The sequence below is a fragment of the Globicephala melas genome, chromosome 5 (genome assembly GCF_963455315.2).
Source record: "Globicephala melas chromosome 5, mGloMel1.2, whole genome shotgun sequence".
NCBI lineage: Eukaryota > Metazoa > Chordata > Mammalia > Artiodactyla > Delphinidae > Globicephala > Globicephala melas.
Window position 1 is genome coordinate 16,431,073 of NC_083318.1, and position 23,369 is coordinate 16,454,441.

The 23,369-nt window shown below is 35.7% G+C and overlaps 1 protein-coding gene across 1 annotated transcript in view; it reads right to left on the reverse strand.

Annotated features, from left to right (window-relative positions):
- FAT4 (FAT atypical cadherin 4) overlaps positions 1-23,369 on the reverse strand; it is a 171,610-nt gene that overhangs the window by 57,442 nt on the left and 90,799 nt on the right. The window contains exons 5-6 of the mRNA XM_060298962.1: positions 20,271-21,193; positions 19,465-19,639 (exon numbers count right to left, since the gene is read on the reverse strand). Of these exons, the coding sequence (XP_060154945.1) occupies positions 19,465-19,639; positions 20,271-21,193 (1,098 nt within the window). The remainder of the gene's footprint in view (positions 1-19,464; positions 19,640-20,270; positions 21,194-23,369) is intronic.

Genomic DNA, 23,369 nt, shown 5'->3' on the forward strand with positions numbered 1-23,369 from the left:
CTGCCACAGAGAAGCCTGTGTGCGAGCACTAGTCACTATCCACACCTCCCCTCCTAGGAACCTACGGAGCCCACCACTGCCAGGGTCCTGTGATCCAGGGACAACTTCCCCAGGAGAAAAATTGGCGTGGCTCAGGCTGTAGCAATGTTACATCAGCCTCTGCAGCCGCAGGCTCGCCCCACATACCGTACCTCTCCCTCTCCCCGGCCTGAGTGAGCCAGAGCCCCTAATCAGCTGCTACATTAACTCTGTCCTGTCTGGGTGGGAAAGAGATGCCCTCTGGCGACCTACATACAGAGGCGGGGCCAAATCCAAAGCTGAGCCCTGGGAGCTGTGCGAACAAAGAACAGAAAAGGAAATCTCTCCCAGCAGCCTCAGGGGCAGCAGATTAAATCTCCACAATCATCTTGATGTACCCTGCATCTCTGGAATACCTGAATAGACAAAAAATCATCCCAAAATAGAGGCGGTGGATTTTGTGAGCAACTGTAGACTTGGGGTTTACTGTATGCTACTGACTGGTTTCTGGTTTTATGTTTATCTTCGTTTAGTATTTAGAGTTTATTATCATTGGTCGATTTGTTTATTGATTTGGTGGCTCTCTTCCTCCTTTCTTTTTTATATATATAGATTTTTTTTTTTCCTTTTTCTCTTTTTGTGAGTGTGTATGTGTATGCTTCTGTGTGAGATTTTGTCTATATAGCTTTGTTTTTACCATTTGTCCTAGGGTTCTGTCTGTCCATTTTTGTTTCTTGTTCTTTTTTTTTTTTCTTTCTGTATAGTTTGTAATGCTTGTTATCATTGGTAGATTTCTTTTTTGGCTTGGTTACTCCCTTCTTTCTTTTTCTTTATTACTTTTTAATATTTTTTATTTTTAATAATTATTTTTTATTTCAAAAACTTTATTTTATTTTATTTTACTTTATTTTTTCTTTCTTCTTTCTTTCTTTCTCCCTTTTCTTCTGAGCCATGTGTCTCACAGAGTCATGGTACTCAGGCCAGGTGTTAGGCCTGTGCCTCTGAGGTGGGAGAGGCAAGTTCAGGACATTGGTTCACCAGAGACTTCCAGGCTCCATGTAACATCAAACAGCGAAAGGTCTCCCAGAGATCACCATCTCAATGGTAAGACCCAGCTCCACTCAATGACCAGCAAGCTACAGTGCTGGACACCCTATGCCAAACAACTAGCAAGATAGAAACACAACCCCACCCATTAGCAGAGAGGCTGCCTAAAATCATAATAAGGTCACAGACACTCCAGAACACACCAACAGAGACGGTCCTGCCCACCAAAAAGACAAGATCCAGCCTTATCCACCAGAACACAGGCACTAGTCCCCTGCACCAGGAAGCCTACACAACCCACTGAACCAACCTTAACCACTGGGGGCAGACACCAAAAACAACAGGAATTACAAACCTGCAGCCTGTGAAAAGGACACCCCAAACACAGTAAGCTAAGCAAAATGAGAAGACAGAGAAACACACAGCAGTTGAAGGAGCAAGGTAAAAACCCACCAGACCAAACAACTGAAGTGGAAATAGGCAGTCTACTTGAAAAAGAATTCAGAGTAATGATAGTAAAGATGATCCAAATCTTGGGAAAAGAATGGAGAAGATACAAGAAATGTTTAACAAGGACCTAGAAGAACTAAAGAGCAAACCAACAATGATGACCAACACAATAATTCAAATTAAAAATTCTCTGGAAGGAATCAATAGCAGAATAACTGAGGCAGAAGAACAGATAAGTGACCTGGAAGATAAAATAGTGGAAATAACTACTGAAGAGTAGAATTAAAAAAAAAAGAATGAAAAGAATTGAGGACAGTCTCAGAGACGTCTGGGCCAACATTAAATGCACCAACATTCGAATCATAGAGGTCCCAGAAGAAGAAGAGAAAAATAAAGGGACTGAGATAATATATGAAGAGATTAGAGTTGAAATTTTCCTTAATATGGGAAAGGACATAGTCAATCAAGTCCAGGAAACGTAGAATCCCATACAGGATAAATCCAAGGAGAAACACACCAAGACACATATTAATCAAACTATCAAAAATAAAATACAAAGAAAAATATTAAAAGCAGCAAGGGAAAAGCAACAAATAATATACAAGGTAATCCCCATAAGGTTAAGAGCTGATCTTTCAGCAGAAATTCTACAAGCCAGAAAGGAGTGGCAGGACATATTTAAAGTGATGAAAGGGAAAAACCTACAACCAAGATTACCCTACGCAGCAAGGACCTCATTCAGATTCGATGGAGAAATTAAAACATTTACAGACAAGCAAAAGCTAAGAGAATTCACCACCACAAAACCAGCTTTATAAAAAATGCTAAAGGAACTTCTCTAGGCAGAAAACACAAGAGAAGGAAATGACCTACAATAACAAACCCAAAACAATTAAGAAAATGGTAATAGGAACATACATATTGATAATTACCGTCAATGTAAATGGATTAAATGTTCCAACCAAGAGACATAGACTGGCTGAATGGATACAAAAACAAGACCTGTATATATGCTGTCTACAAGAGAGCCACTTCAGACTTAAGGACACATACAGACTGAAAGTGAGGGGATGGAAAAAGATATTCCAGGCAAATGGAAATCAAAAGGAAGCTGGAGTAGCAATTCTCATATCAGACAAAATACACTTTAAAATAAAGACTATTACAAGAGACAAAGTAGGACACTACATAATGATCAAGGGATCAATCCAAGAAGAAGATACAAAAATTGTAAACATTTATGCACCCAACATAGGAACATCTCAATACATAAGGCAAATGTTAACAGCCATAAAAGGGGAAATTGACAGTAACACAGTCATAATGGGGGAATTTAACACCCCAATTTAACCAATGGACAGATCATCCAAAATGAAAATAAATAAGGAAACACAAGCTTTAAATGATACACTAAACAAGATGGACTTGATATTTATAGGACAACCATCCCAAAACAACAGAATACACTTTCTTCTCAAGTGCTCATGGAACATTCTCCAGGATAGATCATATCTTGGGTCACAAATCAAGCTTTAGTAAATTTAAGAAAATTGAAATCATATCAAGTATCTTTTCCGACCACAACGCTATGAGACTAGATATCAATTACAGGAAAAGATCTGTAAAAAATACAAACACATGGAGGCTAAACAATACACTACTTAATAACCAAGAGATCACTGAAGAAATCAAAGAGGAAATCAAAAAATATCTAGAAACAAATTACAATGAAAACACGACAACCCAAGACCTATGGGATGCAGCAAAAGCAGTTCTAAGAGGCAAGTTTATAGCAATACAATCCTACCTCAAGAAACAAGAAACATTTCAAATAAACAACCTAAACTTACACCTAAAGCAATTAGAGAAAGAAGAACAAAAACACCCAAAGTTAGCAGAAGGAATGAAATCATAAAGATCAGATCAGAAATAAATGAAAAAGAAATGAAGGAAACGAAAGCAAAGATCAATAAAACTAAAAGCTGGTTCTTTGAGAAGATAAACAAAATTGATAAACCATTAGCCAGACTCATCAAGAAAAAAAGAGAGAAGACTCAAATCAATAGAATTAGAAATGAAAAAGAAGTAACAACTGACACTACAGAAATACAAATGATCATGAGAGATTACTACAAGCAACTATATGCCAAAAAATTGGAAAACCTGGAAGAAATGGACAAATTCTTAGAAAAGCACAACCTTCTGAGACTGAACCAGGAAGAAATAGAAAATGTAAACAGATGAATCACAAGCACTGAAATTGAGACTGTGATTAAAAATCTTTCAACAAACAAAAGCTCAGGACCAGATGGCTTCACAGGCAAATTCTATCAAACATTTAGAGAAGAGCTAATACCTCTCCTTCTCAAACTCTTCCAAAATATAGCAGAGGGAGGAACACTCCCAAACTCATTCTATGAGGCCACAATCAACCTCATACCAAAACCAGACAAAGATGTCACAAAGAAAGAAAACTACAGGCCAATATCATTGATGAACATAGATGCAAAAATCCTCAACAAAATACTAGCAAACGGAATCCAACAGCACATTATATGGATCATACACGATGATCAAGTGGGATTTATCCCAGGAATGCAACAATTCTTCAATATATGCAAATCAATCAGTGTGAGAAACCATATTAACAAATTAAAGGATAAAAACCATATGATCGTCTCAATAGATGCAGAAAAAGGTTTTGAAAAAATTCAACACCCATTTATGATAAAAACTCTCCAGAAAGTCGACATAGAGGGAACTTACCTCAACATAATAAAGGTCATATATGACAAAACCAGGTCAACATCATTCTCAATGGTGAACAAAATGAAACCATTTCCACTAACATCAGGAACAAGACAAGGTTGTCCAGTCTCACCACTATTATTCAACATAGCTTTGGAAGTTTTACCCACAGCAATCAGAGAAAAAAGAAAAAAAAAAGGAATCCAAATCAGAGAAGAAGAAGTAAAGCTGTCACTGTTTGCAGATTACATGATACTATACATAGAGAATCCTAAATATGCTACCAGAAAACTACTAGAACTAATCAACGAATTTCGTAAAGTAGCAGGATACAAAATTAATGCACACAAATCTCTTGCTTTCCTATACATTAATGATGAACAATGTGAAAGAGAAATTAAGGAAACACTTCCATTTAGCATTGAAACAAAAAGAATAAATTATCTAGGAATAAACCTACCTAAGGAGACAAAAGAGCTGTATGCAGAAAACTATAAGACGCTGATGAAAGAAATTAAAGATGATACAAAGAGATGGATAGATATACCATGTTCTTGGATTGGAAGAATCAACATTGTGAAAATGACTATACTACCCAAAGCAATCTACAGATTCAGTGCAATCCTTATCAAACTACCAAAGGCATTTTTCACAAAACTAGAACAAAAAGTTTCATAACTTGTATGGAAACAAAAAAGACCCCGAACAGCCAAAGCAATCTTGAGAAAGAAAAACGGAGCAGGAGGAATCAGGCTCCCTTACTTCAGACTATACTACAAAGCTACAGTAATCAAGGCAGTAAGGTACTGTCAAAACAGTACAAAAACAGAAATATAGATCAATGGAACAGGATAGAAAGCCCAGAGTAAGCCCACGCACATATGGTCAGCTTATTTTTGATAAAGGAGGCAAGAATATACCATGGAGAAAAGACAGCCTATTCAATAAGTGGTGCTGGGAAAACTGGACAGCTGCATGTAAAAGAATGAAATTAGAACACTCCCTAACACCATATACAAAAATAAACTCAAAATGGATTAAAGACCTAAATGTAAGGTCAGACACTGTAAAACTCTTAGAGGGAAAACATAGGCAGAACACTCTTTGACATAAATCACAGCAAGATCCTTTTTGACTCACCTCCTGGAGAAATGGAAATAAAAACAAAAACAAACAAATGGGCACTAATGAAACTTAAAACCTTTTTCATAGCAAAGGAAACCATAAACAAGACAAAGAAACAACCCTCAGAATGGGAGAAAGTTTTGCAAATGAAGCAAGTGACAAAGGATTATTCTTCAAAATTCACAAGCAGCTCATGCAGCTCAATATCAAAAAAACAAACAACGTAATCCAAAAATGCACAGAAGACCTAAATAGACATTTCTCCATAAAAGATATACAGATTGCCAACAAACACATGAAAGGATGCTCAACATCACTAATCATTAGAGAAATGCAAATCAAAACCACAATGTGGTGTCACCTCACACTGGTCAGAATGGCCATCATCAAAAAATCTAGAAACAATAAATGCTGGAGAGGATGTGGAGAAAAGGGAAACTTCTTGCACTGTTGGTGGGTATGTAAATTGTTATAGCCACTATGGAGAACAGTATGGAGGTTCCTTAAAAAACTAAAAATCGAACTACCATACGACCCAGCAATCCAACTACTGGGCATATACCCGGAGGAAACCATAATTCAAAAAGAGTCATGTACCACAATGTTCATTGCAGCTCTATTTACAATATCCAGGACATGGAAGCAACCTAAGTGTCCATCAACAGATGAATGGATAAAGAAGATGTGGCACATATATACAATGGAATATTACTCAGCCATAAAAAGAAATGAAATTGATTTATTTGTAGTGAGGTGGATGGACCTAGAGTCTGTCATACAGAGTGAAGTAAGTCAGAAAGAGAAAGACAAATACCGTATGCTAACACATATATATGGCATCAAAAAAAAAGAAAGAAAGAAAGATGGTTCTGAAGAACTTAGGAGCAGGACAGGAATAAAGCCACAGATGTAGAGAATGGAGTTGAGGATACGGGGTGGGGAGGGTAAGTTGGGACGAAGTGAGAGAGTGGCATGGACTTATATATACTACCAAATGTAAAATAGATAGCTAGTCGGAAGCTGCCGCATATCACAGGGATATTAGCTCGGTGCTTTGTGACCACCTAGAGGGGTGGGATAGGGAGGGTGGCAAGGAGACGCAAGAGGGAGGAGATATGGGGTATATCTATATGTATAGCTGATTCACTTTGTTATAAAGCAGAAACTAACACACCATTGTAAAGCAATTTTACTCCAATAAAGATGTTAAAAAAAAAGATTTTAAAAAGAAAATGTTTCAGGCAAATTCTCTATCAGAAAATACATCTTTAATAAGTGTAATGAATGAGCCTAACCATCTAATTAAAGTTCAAACTGCAGACATTTTACATTTTTTGTTAGACCCTATAAATTAAACATACTTTCTTGAAACTTGAACGACTATTCAGCCGAAATAGTATTTTTGCTTAACTGAAATCTGTTGCTTTGCAACAAAGCCGATTTGTTCTTGACATCAAACATTTGGTGAAAGGGTCCCGACTGGGTGCTTGTTTGTTGTAATAAAGTATTAGCTTCTTTTTTTACCCATGCAGTAAATGCATATTTCTCACAGTAAGTAAGCCATTCCCTGAAAATGTATTGAAAGCCATTCAATATTAACATTAAATTATGTGGTTAGATTTAAATCCAGAAAATACTTGAAGCAAGTAAGTATATAACATTTTAAATATGACCATTAGCTTTTATCTTAAAAATTTCATTTTATAATATATTACTGCTAATTAGTTTTATAAATACGTTTATATAAATTAGGTATATACACATTAGGTAACATTTTATTTTTAATCATTTCTCAGTAATCTTTATCAAAAACACTGTATTTCCTTAATATAAATTCCTATACTAAATAGAGGCGACAAGTAAAACTAAAGAAAGAACTTAGTGATGTTATGAAAATGAGACTGAAAAGTGGCCCACAATATAAATGTACTTAATGCCACCGAACTGTACATTGAAAAATGGTAAAAAAGGTAAATTTTATGTTATATGAATATATAAATTTGGGCCTATACCCTGAGAAAACCATAATCCTAAAAGAGCCATGTACCACAATGTCCATTGCAGCACTATTTACAATAGCCAGGACATGGAACCAACCTAAATGTCCATCGACAGCTGAATGGAGAAGAAGATGTGGCACATATATACAATGGAATATTACTCAGCCATAAAAAGAAACGAAATTGAGTTATTTGGAGTGAGGTGGTTGGACCTAGAGTCTGTCATACAGAGTGAAGTAAGTCAGAACGAGAAAAACAAATATCGTATGCTAACACATATATATGGAATCAAAAAAAAAATGCCCTAATGGCAGGGCAGGAATAAAGCCTCAGATGTAGAGAATGGACTTGAGGATATGGGGTGGGAGGGGAAAGCTGGGGCGAAGTGATAGTAGCATTGACATATATACACTACCGAATGTAAAATAGATAGCTAGTGGGAAACAGCAGCATAGCACAGGGGGATCAGCTCGGTGCTTTGTGACCACCTAGAGGGGTGGGATAGGGAGGGTGGGAGGGAGGCTCTAGAGGGAGAGGCTATGGCGATATATGTATGCATATGGCTGATTCACTTTGTTGTACAACAGAAACTAACACAGTATTGTGAAGCAATTATACTCCAATAAAGATCTATTTATAAAAAGAGTTTATAAAGTAATAAAATGTAATGGAAACTAAATATTATATCCCCCACACAAAGCATGTCATGAGGAGTTACTTTTTGGAGAATATTTTAAAAGACAACCTCTCAACACACGTTGAAACTCTGAAATACGAGAGGCTACCACCAAATTTGAAATACAACCTGCTTCCTGCCTACTTGCCTACTGAAAATATCAAATTAATATATTATGGAATAATTATCAAAATAGGCCACAAAATAAGATCAAGTTGTAACAAGATAAAATTTAGAAGATTTTTGAAAAGAAAAAATTTCCTCATAATAAACTGACATTATTTTGTATTATATTTAATATTTATCCTTTAGGTAATATAAACATTCTCTTTAATATTTCAAATTGTTTGTTTCCATTTCAAACTTGGGTTTCCTTTGTCTACTCAGATTTATTGCTTAAATTGAGTAAATGAAAAGTAGACTGAAATTATCAAATTTTAATTCTATGCAACATGATGGCAATTCTAGATCTTATTTAGTGGAGTTTTGGAAGTTAGATCATCTTTCTTTTTGTATTTTTATCTTATGAATATACAAATGAAATTCTATGTAGGAAGAACTGTTCCTACTAAAGAGTAGCTGATTTAAAGTAAGTTATTTAAATAAATGATTTATAATACTTAGTTGCTAACAGATTTTATACAAAAATTTACTAGAAATAAGAGGAAGTAAAACAATAACCAGTTATCAACCTTGGAAACAAAATTCTCATCTAAGACAAATACTCCAATGGAAATAACCAAAACTTCCTTTAACTTAAATATATAATTAAGTGAAATGCAAGTGATTTCTGGTAATTGAAGATTACCCTAGCACAATCTGATTTATGAAATCATTGGTGCCTTATGGAAAGTTCTCAAGCAATTTTCATTATTAAAAATGTTCTTCATAACAGACAAGCCAAGCTCTTCTTCAACATCTTCCCACAAATAACACTGACAAATGCAATTTTCCTGGAACAGTTAAAAAACAACTCTCTTCAGATCTAAAATATGATATGCCACATTTATGACCTCTCTTTTGATTATAGAGACATTTGCAATGCTGTGACCCTCTCAGCTGAACAATGTGACAGATAGTATTAATTTAAATGTCACCATATCCTCACCAAGAAAATAAAGCATAGTGATTAGCCCTTTTAGATTTTAGGATTAACTTTTGCAAAAGCATCATGTATCCCCTCCATCAAAAAGTAATTTCCAATCCCTGCATAAGAATGAAGTTTATTCCCTCTTTCAGTCAGATGATAAATGCCTTTAATTAGGAATGTTAATAACTGAACTTTTCCCCTCAGACCTATTAATTATGCTAACACATAGACAGTGCATTACCAGACTTTTTGGCCAAATCTATAGCCAGAATATCTCTATATTCCTTTAGTATATTAGACTGAGAACAGATAAATAAAGGTAATGTATTTAATTGGTACACAGATTAATCTCCCACCCCCAAATTAAATGCAAATACACATACAGCCCAATTGACTTATTGTATGTGCATGTATGTGTATATTGTACATATTGTATATTCTTAGTATAATATTTAACATTTGATTTGCACTCTATAAAACCCTTGGATATGCATTTCCTGATCTGATGAGAACAGCAATCCTTTGATTTTGAATTCATGAATATTCTTATTTTACTTGCTGTCTTAATGGCAGAGAGCCAAAATTTCTTTCTTTCCTTTTTTTTTCCTTTGGTGCAAAAACCAGTGCTCTTTTTAATATAAAAATAATATTTAACCCAAAGAGAATAAACTCTTTAAACATGTTTTACATAAAACATAATATGGTAGATGAGCTAATCTGTGGGAAACTGAGTAATGGTTTAAAAATGGTCTCCTTGATCAGGTTTAGTGGCTTCAAATCCTATTTCCACTGATTAACAGCTGCAGACCTAAATCAAGTTGCAAACCTTCTCAGTTTTGTTTTTGTTTTACTTTTAATCCCTAAAATTGGAATCCAATTTACAAGGCAGTTATGAGATTAAATGAGATACTATAATAAAAACTCTGGTATATACAAGCACTCAGCATGCACAGGATGAATATCCTCTAAAGTTTGACTGCCCAAGTTGTATCTCTACTCAAACATCTTTTCTGGGAACTAAGCTTTTATATCTATCTACCTGACATCTCCACTGGAGATCTCATAATGTCTAAAATACAATATATCCAAAAAATAATTAAGGATAATCCACCCTAAAAAACTTTTGTGGGACTTCCCTGGTCGCCCAGTGGTTAAGACTCTGTGTTTCCAATGCAGGGGACGTGGGTCCCATCCTTGGCTGCCAGGGAACTAAGATCCCACACGCCACGTGGCACGGAGGAAAAAAAAAAAAACTTTTGTTTTAACATCCCCAAATTTCTCTGGCCAATTTTCTAGGACTCATGATGGATTTGTCTCTTTTCCTAATGTCCTGTACCTCCAGTTCCATCATCAAGTCCTATTGGCTCAACCTTCAACATGGATAAAATATTAGCTCATTCACACCACCTCCACACTGTCTCTAATTTCAAACACTCTCAGGGATTTGCTGTCATGGCCTTTAAATCACCATCTCTATTCTCACTGCTGTCTTCACCACTGCCACAAAACCAGATCTCTTCTCCACAAAGCCAGATCTCTCCAAAATCCCCTGTCACTCCCCTGTCCAAAGCTTTAATGAGACTTGGCCTCACTCTTTGAATAAAATTAAAGCTCCTTACCCTGGCCTAAAAAGTTTAGATGATCCAGCCTCTGCCTACCTCATCTTCCAAGACTCTTCCTCTCTTTTACTCTGGTGCAGCCATCTACACCCTCTAGCTCTTCTTTAGATATAGCCAACTTGATCTCTGCCTCCGGGCTGTTTCATCTACAAGTTTACCCAGTTCTTCACCTTTCACTGTCCTGACTGTGCTATCAAAAATAATACCTCCAATTCCTATTTTGCTAGCCACTTAACCTGCTTCATTTAACTTCATAGCATCTCATATAACTGTAGGCCTACATATTATATTTTGTCTATCTTTCTGACTAGAATGTAACTTCTGTGAAGACAGAGACTGTCATGTTTTCCACCATTGTATCTGCAGTTCCTAGAAGAATACCTGGGAGAGACTGCTCCATAAATATTTTCTGACAAAACATTGTCAAGATGCTTTTTACACATCAATACAGCCCATAGAAGCATATGAGTCTCACTGACTCTAATCATAATTCACTCATAAGGTCTATTAAATTACCATCATAGCTTCGTTTTAATACATACAAAATGACAACTGGCAGGGATATTTGGCAATATTATCATCTTCGACCTGTAAAGTCTAATGAATTTTTTATATCTTCTCCTACTTAGCAATTTAATTTGAACAGTGCCTAAACTGAAGCTCATTTTCAAACAATCACTATTGAAATTACTGATTCCAATTGATTTGACTTCACTTAAAATATTGTGAAACATTTATTTATGTACTTGGAAAAAGAAAAATAACCGTAGAACGTTTTGTTCATTAGAGTACAAGGAATAGCATAGAAGATGCAAAGAAGAAAAGCTTTCTTAAAATCATGGTTTTGGAAATCTACGTTTTGCAGACAGTCATAAGATCCTGATTTTTTGGATACAGTATAAGTAAGCAAGAACTCGGTGGAAAGGCAGAAGTCCTGGATGTTGCTCCTGACACTGCCACCCTCTGGGTGTGCAAAGCTCTGGCAAACGGCCAAATTATCGCAGCCCTCAGTTCTGTTTCTCAAAAATAAAGGAAATGGACTGGCTCATCTCCAAGAAGTCTACTGGCTATGAAATTATCATTTTAAGTCAGATTTTTCTAGCTTAGAATTTTTTCATTTCTAGTTCTATTTTAAAATCCTTCCATATTACACACTGTGTTACAAATGCAATAACCCCTTATTGTCACATCATTTTGTTTTACTGCTTTCTTGTATATAATTCAGTTCCTTGCAAGAGTACTAGCAAATTTTAATGGCTCACAGACCCTGAATTTATTGGTGAGGGCAGAAGATCATCAAAGGTTAAAAAAAATTCTAAGAGACCTGGAAAATTACATATATAGATACATATCTGTTAGAATAGCTTGTCTAAATACCAAAATCTTCATAACAAAACTCAAATCAAGCAAAAGTTTTCATATTACATTAATGTGAAGGCCTTTAGTATAGGCCTTTAGTATCAAGCTATGTGAAGCCAAATACCACATATAGGATATATTTTATTGTAGCTAAAAAGGTGTTGGGTGGGGGCTTCCCTGGTGGCGCAGTGGTTGAGAGTCCGCCTGCCGATGCAGGGGACACGGGTTCGTGCCCCGGTCCTGGAAGATCCCACATGCCGCGGAGCGGCTACGCCGGTGAGTCATGGCCCGGAGCCTGTGCTCCACAACGGGAGAGGCCACAACAGTGAGAGGTCCGCGTACCGAAAAAAAAAAAAGGTGTTGGGTATTTAGGAGATATGGAAGGCTCACACTTTTTTGCTTTTTGCTTTGGGAAGCCCAGATATAAGAGAATCGCCAAATGCTGAAACGCTTCAAAAGCACAGTGTCTGTTTATGCAGATTTTGAGTTAGTGAACCAGATTAAGAAATGGTAGGCAGCACAGCACAAAGTAGAGATAAGACCTACCTAGAAACATCTACAAGATAACAGAATTGAATAAGAGCCAGAAGGTTCAGGGGAGAGTCATGAGAATATAGCTCAAGCAGTATTTTAAGCATTTGAAAGTGAATTAAAGCCATAAAATGCTTCAGTGGGTCCTTACATATGACTGCAATTTATCACATCACACTAAACACTACACAGCCTTAAAACACTTGCACTGCTTTTCAAAGCAGGGGTCAATTTGAATGACCACAACCCATGTAGCAAAAACTTCTGGAATTTCAGCCGTGAGTTAAACAATATTGGCACTTTTCCTTTTGGTAGTTCCTTTGAAAAATCTGCAAGCGATTAAATACACAATAACAAAATAAATATAAGTATGGTAAATGAATATGAAATAATAGTTACATATTAAAATAACAGGATGGTGATTAATTGATAACTAATTATCATCACTTTTCACACATTAAGTCATTCATTCATTCAATAAATGCTATCAAGCAAGTGCTATGTGACAGGTTCTGTTCGGAGTGTTTCTGGGAATTCAGTTTTGAACAAGACTTAGGAAGCTTACATGCTACTGGAAGGATGGCAGCTATTGATGGGGTAAACAAACTATACATACGCAGATCCATTATATTCTATATGAACATATAATTTTAGATAGCAACTAGGGTTAAGAAGAAATCACAACAAGCTAAAGTGATAGAGACACTGGAGAGATGGGAAGTGGGACCCTAGGTTGGTAGTCAGATAAGTCCTCTCTGAGAAGTTGACATTTTACCTAGAGGTAATGACAAAATGACCAAGACATGAATGGAAAACAAGTGCAAATGCAAAGGGCCAAGGTCAGGAAAAGGTTAGCATTTATAAAGGGGCCAGGTTAACTGGCACTGGCCATTTGCAACAAATGTCTAGCAACTGCTCTCCAGAAGCAAGTCACCTGATTTGTAAGTTTGCTGACTTCTGTGGTGTAAATACTCCTGCATTGGCCAATTTCAGCCAAACCAACATGAAGATACTGAACACAGAGTCGGGAGGTGACAATGGCCAATGGTGGCACATGATAAAGGCAGCCAGGGGTTGGTGACAGAAGGAGTCAGATAGGTGGACAGAGGTCAGGTCATTTAATGCCATGTGGTCAATGGTAAGAAATATAGTTTTTCTTCTTGGAAATCACTGAAGGTTTTGTGTTTTTTTTTTTAACATCTTTATTGGAGTATAATTGTTTTACAATGGTGTGTTAGTGAATCAGTTATACATATACATATGTTCCCATATCTCTTCCCTCTTGCATCTAAGTAAGCGACAGGGCATGACGATTTAAGTTATGGTTTTAAGGTTCATTAGTTGCTTGTTGGAGAAAGTACTGTGGGAAGAAATGCAATTAGGAAGCTCTCACATTAGCCCTGGCTTAGACTAAAGTGGTGGTAGTGGAAATGAAGAAAAGTGGATAAATTCAGGACATTTTTTGAGGCAGAGTCTACTTGTCAATGGACCTGTTGAATGCGGAGTACAGAGAAAGAGGAATGAAGAGTGATAACAAGGTTTATCTTTAGCAACTGTGAAATCAGGGACAGAGAACAATTTATGGAGATTAGTGTGGACAGAAGTCAAAAAATTTTACTTGGCCTTACTAAGCTTGAGATGTCCAGAAAGTATGTTGACTAATATTAATAGCTAAAATAAGTCATTTCCATATTTATTCCTGCCAATATGTTTTTCACATAGGAACTACTGTTTCCATTCTATAGATATGAACACAATGGTAACTTCTTCAAGGTCATGTACCTAGAAAGTGGCAGAGGTGGGATTTGAGCCTCTTTTTAATTATAAAGTTATGTATTTACCTTTAGGATATACTTCCATTTTGTAATTAATTCTTAGGATTGATTTTTGAAAGTATACTGCTCTGGGTTCCCTGATAATTCCCTGCTACTTACTATATTTAAAACATATTCTTTTATTTATTGCACTTACAAGAAAATGGTAAGGAAAACTTTTGTAGGGAAGGGTCCTTGGGAACAGAATGCCAAACCATGTTAAGGACATTAACTGCTTTAGGGCCAGCTCCCCACTTAGAAGGAACCACGGAGAGCTGGGTTCTCTGCAGGTCCTGCATGACTACACCTAGGTGAAGCCTCAACCTCCTAGGAGTTTCTACTTGGTACACATTTCTAGAAGAAGTAACAATGAGTAATACAGACTGAAGGCAGAATACCCATACTTTTCATTACACCAGTTAAACAAACTATCACCTTTGAGTTATAGTCATTAAGTTAATCTTTAGTAAGTAAATCCTATAGGAAAAATAATGAGGTAGAATCATTATACTCTGTCCTAGTATCGTTACTTAACATTGTAACAGTCGGTCCCACACACATAGGATAGTGTGGTTGCAGCTCATTTTAAGCAGGAGACAGGAGTAGTCAGAGAGTTTCCAGATGTCCTACTCTATAGCCATGCAGTCAGTAAATAAAAATACGATGATAGTGGAATGTTAGTATTTTCTCCAAAAATATTCAAAGATTTAGAGATCTGCTGATAAAAGTAAGCTGCGGCTTCAATCGCTGCCATATTGCCGAAGCTGACCCATCTTTGGGCCGCCATCAGGTAAGAATTTTAAAAGAGCAAAGCAAAAGTGATTTGTGAGCTAAGGGATAAAACTGTCAAATTTCTTCCTTCTTTAGAACACTGATATTTCCCTTGTTCTTAGAACACTGCAAATTTGAGAATAACATCGCATCTGGGACCTAAAAGCTGCCATATTTTTCTGAACTTTCTCATGTCATCTACCAATTTGACTTTTAAATCATGGCAGGGAATAAGTATTCTAAATCCTGTGTTAGAGACTTCATTCCTGGAGTATAGGATTAAACTGCAGATTCTGAAGCCCGATATCTGAAACTCTCGCATTCTTCCATACAACTGGATATCGATGATACCAAAAGTATACAAAGGAATTGACTAAAAAATTATGGTCACGTATGAGTTTTAATAATCTTAAAAGCATCTAGTCAACTTACTTCACAATTTCTGATTGCTTTACATGTGATCTGTATGAAATGACCTTCAGACACCTAACTGAATACTTATACTCCTGTGGCCTCATAAACACCAGTCCATTTCAAGGCAGCCCCCCAAAAAGCACTCATAAAAATCTGTGCTTTGGGGCAAAATTCAAGCAATTCTCTAATTTCCAAGACTGCCAAAATACTGTGACCAAGGCACCAGTGTCCCTGAATCTCATTTATGTCTCCCACCACGCTCCTAAGCACCATATTTAAAGGCCTGAATGACAAACTTCCAGATACTTTCATTTTACCGATGATATGAATTTTCACTCTCTATAACTCTAACTCTCCTATCTCAATGTTGGGTAGAATATATAAACACTTGGTCTTCACATGTTTCATTTAATGGCAACAGTCCTTCATAGAAATTAGAGTTGTACTTGCATTATTTGTCCTTATATTAAGAATTCTAGACCCCCAATTTTCCCCAGGATCGAGACCGATGGCATCAGGAATGCACACAGTTCAGCTCCCTGGAACCAGGACTTGGTTCTTGTGCAGTCTGCTCACTTAGACCAAGGCTCTATCGAACCTCCTACTTGCGAAAGTTCCTCCCAACAGGCTGACTCACCCATGAGTATTAGAAGAGAATATTTAACTCTATCATTTCAAGTTTTCTTTCTCTTTCTTCCTCCCTCCCTCCCTTCCTTCTTTCTTTTTCTTTCATTCTTTCTATTTTTCCTAATGAAATGTCCCTTTTGTGCTGTCATATTGATGGAGAAACAGCATTACAAGTGGTGGTTAAGCTTGCTGGCTAGCCCACAAAGGCTTCCTTAACCATAATTTGGCTGAACTACAGTTTTTAAATGGTTAAGCATTCACTTACTATGAAATACATTCTTTGGAAGTTTGAAAAAAAATCTGATACCTCAATAAAAAATTTTAATGTAGTAATGTATAAAATGTAAAAATATGAACTGCAATGTTTAAAAATGCTTTTTAAAAGCAATTCAATTATATTTTCTAATAAGATACTTATGTAGTAAAGAACAGGGCAAATATTTCTAAGAATTTTAAGATGTTTAAAGTGCATGGATCACAATTTTTTTTAAATCATTATATACGTGATGTGGTAGGCATATTTAGCAATTTAACATATGTTGTATCAATTAAACCTTGTAATAAAATATTTTATAATTACTATTATCCCCATGTTACTGAGAAGGATACTGAGATTGACAGAGATGATACTTTTTGCCTGAATCATGGAGAAAATTATGACAGAACCAGAATTCAAATCAAGATCAATTCATATTCAAAGCTTTTATCATTATATTATATTATATAGAATAGTATTGGGTTTACTTTGCAAATAAAATAATTTTGAAAATGAATAGATTTTTCAAAATTTACTTTACCTCCACACTAAAGCCTTCATATACACTAAACTTGGAAGTCAGATATGTCAGGGTCTGAATCCTGCTCTTCTACTTCTTGGAGGTGTAATCCTGGGCAAGTTATTTAATCACTGTGAGGTGGGGCTTACTGTAAGTAAGGTGGAAATAAAAGCGCCAAAGTCTTTGAGATAATAAAGAAAAGTAATGTGTAGAAATGGGTTAATATCTGTAAAACCTGACTGCATGACTCAGATTGCCAAATGTCAAAAAAACAAGCATTCCCTTCCCCTTCACAATATCGCCCCTTGGCTTTGTAGGCACACAAAAAGATTTTTAAATTCTCAGAATGATTTGATTGAAAACAGGCACTCTTGTCTAGATGATTACATTCCTTCTCTACCATGGCTTTTGACTTTAGAATGTTCCAAAGTACAAATCCTCTGATGGAGAACTTCTGTGGGTTGTGCCCTGCCCTGCACTGCATTCTCACAATCACAATCTGCTCCTCATCCTGGGATGACCTACTTGTGACACACCATCTTGTGCAGCAAGTTTTATAGTGACTGATGCCTTAGCGACCAGATTCCTGGTTCTGGTTTCTCCTCCCCCACTTGACCTCCACAAAGGCTGTTTTTGTGCTTGCCTAGAATTGACTGCACACATCCAGGAACTGGAGAGGAGAGCTGAGACTGGGGTGTTTTCGTAATAAAAGCTTGGTTCTAAATATCTGACCCTCTACCAGTTTCTACTCCATTTCATCCTCTCTTCCCTCCAGGTGACTCTTGGATTGATTTGAATCAATACTGGATTGATTTGAACAATGTGGCAGTGGCTGCATTTTTCACATGAAAATGCTTACGTACTGACCAAGAAGCACTGCCTACACATATAATGAAACATGTTTCAGATCAACTTGTTTAAGTTTTATGTGGTTACCATGCTACATTCTGTTCATCATTCTCTGGGATTTTATAGTTTGCATGAAATGTAATATGGTCATTCACAACCATTAAAAAATACAGAGAATAGTTCTTTCTTTCATAAAATAATAGTCTCAGATGATTACACTTCCAAAAGCAAACGGCAAATAATATATAGACAGAGCCACCTTGATTAATAAGCAATGGCACTATCATTTGAATACTTAACATAAATTTATTATTACTCAATCTTAAAATCTCCTTTTTTAATGAGAAGTGGTAACATGAAATTGTATACTTCGAAACTGGTTATATATAAAAAAAATTGATATATTATATTCATCAAAAACGTTTCAGCCACAGTAAAAACAGCTCATTTGAACATTCAGAATTGTTCTTCTATAGCAGGAGCCACATATTTACATGAATATACATATACAAAAAATGTCAGTCCTTTGAGGTTCAAACAAATCTGCCTTGGCTTAAAACAATTTCAACAAAATTTTAAAATACGTCAACATTACTAAATTCCTCAATACTTAAAATACTAAGTTGTGACAATTTTTATAAATGAGTGTTACATAAAGACAATGTTTCATAATTCCCCAATACTTTTGTAGATCAATGGTTCATTCATCCATCCATTCATTCATTCATTCAAAAAATATTTAAGCAATACCTACTTTCTTCAAGGCATAATGGTTCTTTAACAAATTTTTAGTTGTTTCAGTTTTTGATTAGAAGTGATCAACACTTATGAATAGAGTCAATATATGCAAAATAATGTAGTGGTAAACAGTAACGTTCCTTTTTTGAATAGATTGTATTTTATGCTACTAAACACTAAAAGCTTTTAAACACTAAAAGCTAATGTATGCTGCTTTTCTTTCTCTCCATGGTAGTCCATTCCACTGCTATCTCAGTAAGAACCCAGGGCTCTCACTGCTCTCTTTGGAGCTCTGTGAGGCTTCATCAAATGCTTATTATGGCTACTTACAATTTTGCAGAACCTAAAGGACTAATGAAGTAAAACTCTGGACCCACTCTCTTATCTCCATGACCAGTTAGAACAATTTGGATGTTTTCAAAGCTAAAGTATTGGGTTGGCCAAAAAGTTCATTGGGGTTTTGTTCTGCAAAAACCTAAAAGAACTTTTTGGCCAACCCAGTATTTGCAATGCCCCGCAGCTCAAGTGTTAGAGCATCAAGTCATCCCCAGAGGTACTGGGGTATCCTTCCAGGCAAGGACACATTTTGCTTTACAGGAATAGAGCTTTGCTTGTAATGTGCTTAAGCTCTTACCACTTACATATAAATTTCATAAAGTGATATATGTTCTATAAATGATGTAGATACAACTGGAGTTCCAAGCATTAGTAAATTTCAACAAATATTTAAATTAATGGTAGACAAAAATACCTCCATTTATTTATATTATGAAGAAATTCTTCACAGTTGAACAAGATTATTACAGACTTACCTGAATCTGTAGCTGTGATCAACAAGACAAAATGCTCCTTTGTTTCACGGTCCAAACTCTGTGTCACTCGAAGCTCTCCACTAGATGAGAGAGTAAAAGCACTCTCTTCATTACCACCAAATAGAACATACGAGAGTTTGCTGTTAGAACCTTGATCGTCATCTCTTGCCACGACCTATAGGAGAGCATAATACACACCATGAATGCGAGTAAAACTAACAAAATGTATATCATGAAATAAAGTGTATCATTAAAAATAATGAGGTAGAGCCATATGTTCCAATATTAAAAGGTTTCAAAGACATGTTTGTAAGTTTCAAGCAAAAAATTAAAATGGTACAGAGTACTATGCATTATTTGTGCAAAACTAGGCATAAAAGCCATACATTGAATTTTTGGAAGGCTTCACAAAAAATTTTAACAGTAGTTTCATCCAAGTAGTGGATTTGTAAAGAGGGAAGGGAGAACAACATTTGTAAGTTTTCAAACTTTTACATCATTTTATTTTCTTACCGTGTGCAGATATTAGTTATAGTGAAACAAAATTCAAAAATACACAAATGCATAAATATGTGCAACATGAGTAAACACAAAAGAATATAACTGAAATGCAATATTTAATCTACAAGGAAATAAATAAGTCCTTAGGTATAATTTTCATAAAACTGTCCTTTTCAAGATTTGCTATACCTGCAAGTAAGCATTTTTGGATGAGAAAGAGAAAGAGAGTGGGGGAAGCATGTACATTTTAATTAAATGAGAGTCTTATAATGAACACAATATTTGTTTTATTTAAATATACTGACCTGAAGAATTGTTCTGGGTAGTGTCCCCAAATTCTCAGGGACATTTACAGAATATGGAGATAGCTCAAATATGGGAACAAAATCATTAATATCCAGTAGAACAACACTGACAGTGGAGGTATCAGTTCTGGGGGTGCTGCCCCGATCTGTGGCCTGAACAGTTAAAAAGTAAGTAGGGGTCTTCTCTCTATCCAAGGGCTTAGCCACAGTGATTGCACCTGTGACTGAGTCGATCCGAAATTCCTGATTGGCATTACCATCAATAATGCCGTAGCGGACCTGTCCATTTGTACCTTCATCTCCATCTGCTGCGGATACTTGTATTATATCCGTTCCAGTGAGTGTATTTTCATCAATCTCCACTTTATACACGGCCTGTGCAAAAACAGGGTTATTATCGTTGATGTCAAGTACCATAACTACAACCTCTGTAGATGAAGAGAGAGATGGTTGACCTTTGTCTGTAGCCACCACTGTTAGAGTATAATTAGAAACCTCTTCTCGATCCAGTTCTCCAGTGAGCCTCACTTCTCCATCAATGGTCCCAATACTGAACTTGTTTCCCGAAGGGTTCAGTAGGTTGTACTCAATATAGCTATTTGGGCCGCTGTCTGGGTCAGTTGCTTGCGCTTTGAAAACAATGGTATCAATAGGTGTGTTTTCTGGAATGTATGTCAATTTAGGGGAAAGAAATGTTGGTGGGTTATCATTTACATCCAACAAAATAATGGAGACTTGAGCAGTGCTTGTGAATCTGGAGGCTGGAAGCTGTGGCAGGTCGTGCACTTGAACGACCAGATTGTAGAAGGACTGACTTTCCCGATCCAAAGCTTTCTGGACTTTCAGTATCCCATGCTTGTCAACTGTAAACTGCCCAAGGCTATCACCAGAAGCAATGCTGTAAGCCAACTGGGAGTTGATGCCTGAAATGGAAGGGAAAAATTAAATTTTCTGAAATATGTGCTGATTGCAAACTAAACTGCACCAAAATTTTCATGATATGAAACTGCACATTTGATATATGATGCCTCCAAACACACCTTACAGATGATTTAGCCACAGTTAATTTTCTTTATAAGTAATACATAACCCATAATCCTTTCCTTGTCAACGTCTGATCTGAAAAGATGTTTACAATCTGGTGAACAAATGATCTATATACTGCGGGCTATTTACCATGGTGTTGAAATGCTAAATTACAAAAATAAAGAGGAAAACAATATTCCAGAGAGCGGATATTTTTCTATACATTTACTTATTTCTGTCACATAATTCCTGAGAGTTCAACATTAACAGTGCCACACTATACTACTAGCCAAACATTTATCACTTTAGTAATTTATTGAGGCCGACACCAATTTTCAGAGAAGGGTAATAAAATTTTCTGATGTATGGCATTAGTCATGGATGCTTTAAGTCTACTTTTACATTTCTTGTCAGAACCAATAAATACTTTTTAATTCCTATTAAGCATCTGGCTAATGGCCTTTGAGAAAATAATTCTCTTTCAAATTTTATTATGTGTATGTACCGTGTTTTAAAAGTAATTTTTGAAAGAAATATTAGCAGTAAAAGGCTCCAAATATAAAGGTTCACACTATTTGGGGGCTATTTTTAGATAATATTTTATCTATTTTTCCTGCTGTATAGCACAGGGAACTCTGCTTAATATTATGTAACAACCTAAATGGGAAAAGAATTTGAAAATGAATAGATACATGTATATGTATAACTGAATCACTTTGCTGTACACCTGAAACTAATACAACACTGGTAATCAACTATAGTCCCATATAAAATAAAAGTAAAAAAAAATTATATATAAATCCTTATTTCATAAAATGATTGCAGAGATTCTTCTAACAAAGATGATATGAAGAATGGATCAACCTATTAGTTTAGTAAATAATTTAAAGGTAAACAACAGATAAGCAGTGCAAACAGAAAGAAAAATCATATTTTCTGCCCCAGAATAGCATTTTCTTCACTGGTGCACAATGTCATGTGTACTTTTATATTTTATCATAAAGTTGTTGGGCAACCATAGGATAAGAATTTCTAAGAAACATATTGTATATCTAGATAACTCATCCTTAATAAAAATACTGTACTCTGGGATCTTCTGCTAGGGAAAATCTGTTGAGTTACAAAAACTGCTTACAAATGGCTCCTATATTTCTGAAGTTAATTTTAACTATTCAGGTGTCAGAAAAGATGTCCACTCTTTGCCAAAAGTCTTCTAGAACAATTGGATCACCTTTTTCCTCTTTTATTTCTTGAAAAATACTCTTTCTCAAGATTCTGTGAATATTTGAGTTTGCTTTTGCCTTTTCTTTAAACTCATTACAATCTTTATAAAGGTAAGTTTAGTTGAGTAACAGGATTTTTTTTCTACCAGGTAAAGTCTGCTTGCTCTATTTTAAAAAAAAAGGCTAGAATTATTATTTTCCTGTGATTTAATAGTCTCTTATCTAATGTCTTTTGTCAATATGTTGATGCAGAGAAAAATATTTATGGAGATAACTTTCGGGAACTGGCTTATTCACAAAAATTTCTAGGATAAACAAGGATTGAGTAGATCTTTGAAAAGGTAGGATTTTTCTCCTCATTTAAGAGTTGTGGCTTTTAATCTTTGTAGTTTATTTAAGACTATTCACAAGAGAACAAAGCAGAGGTTATAAACTTCCAAATACTTAGGAGTCTGAGGATCAGGAAAAATATGAATAAATAAAGCTAACGGAGGCCACAGCTCAATTCACCAGCAGGAGATAAAGAGAAGTTTAAGATCTGGATAGAACAAGGTCAAGAGCCTACTTCAACTCTTTGACTTAAAATTCCACAGGTTTGGGGGAAGAAAAGTTCTATCAACTGATGCAAAGATAAAAAGTTTCATCAACTGGTGCAATATATGTATATATTACTTAGAAAGCAATTTGATTTTAAAGATATATATACCCATATATATATATTATATATATATATATATATTTGATATATTTTTAAATAGAATTACTCTCTAAGGAAATTTTTTGCCTTTCCTATGGCTAACTCCATCAGTAAATATTTAATTCCTATTCTTTGAGGCACAAATTCATACAC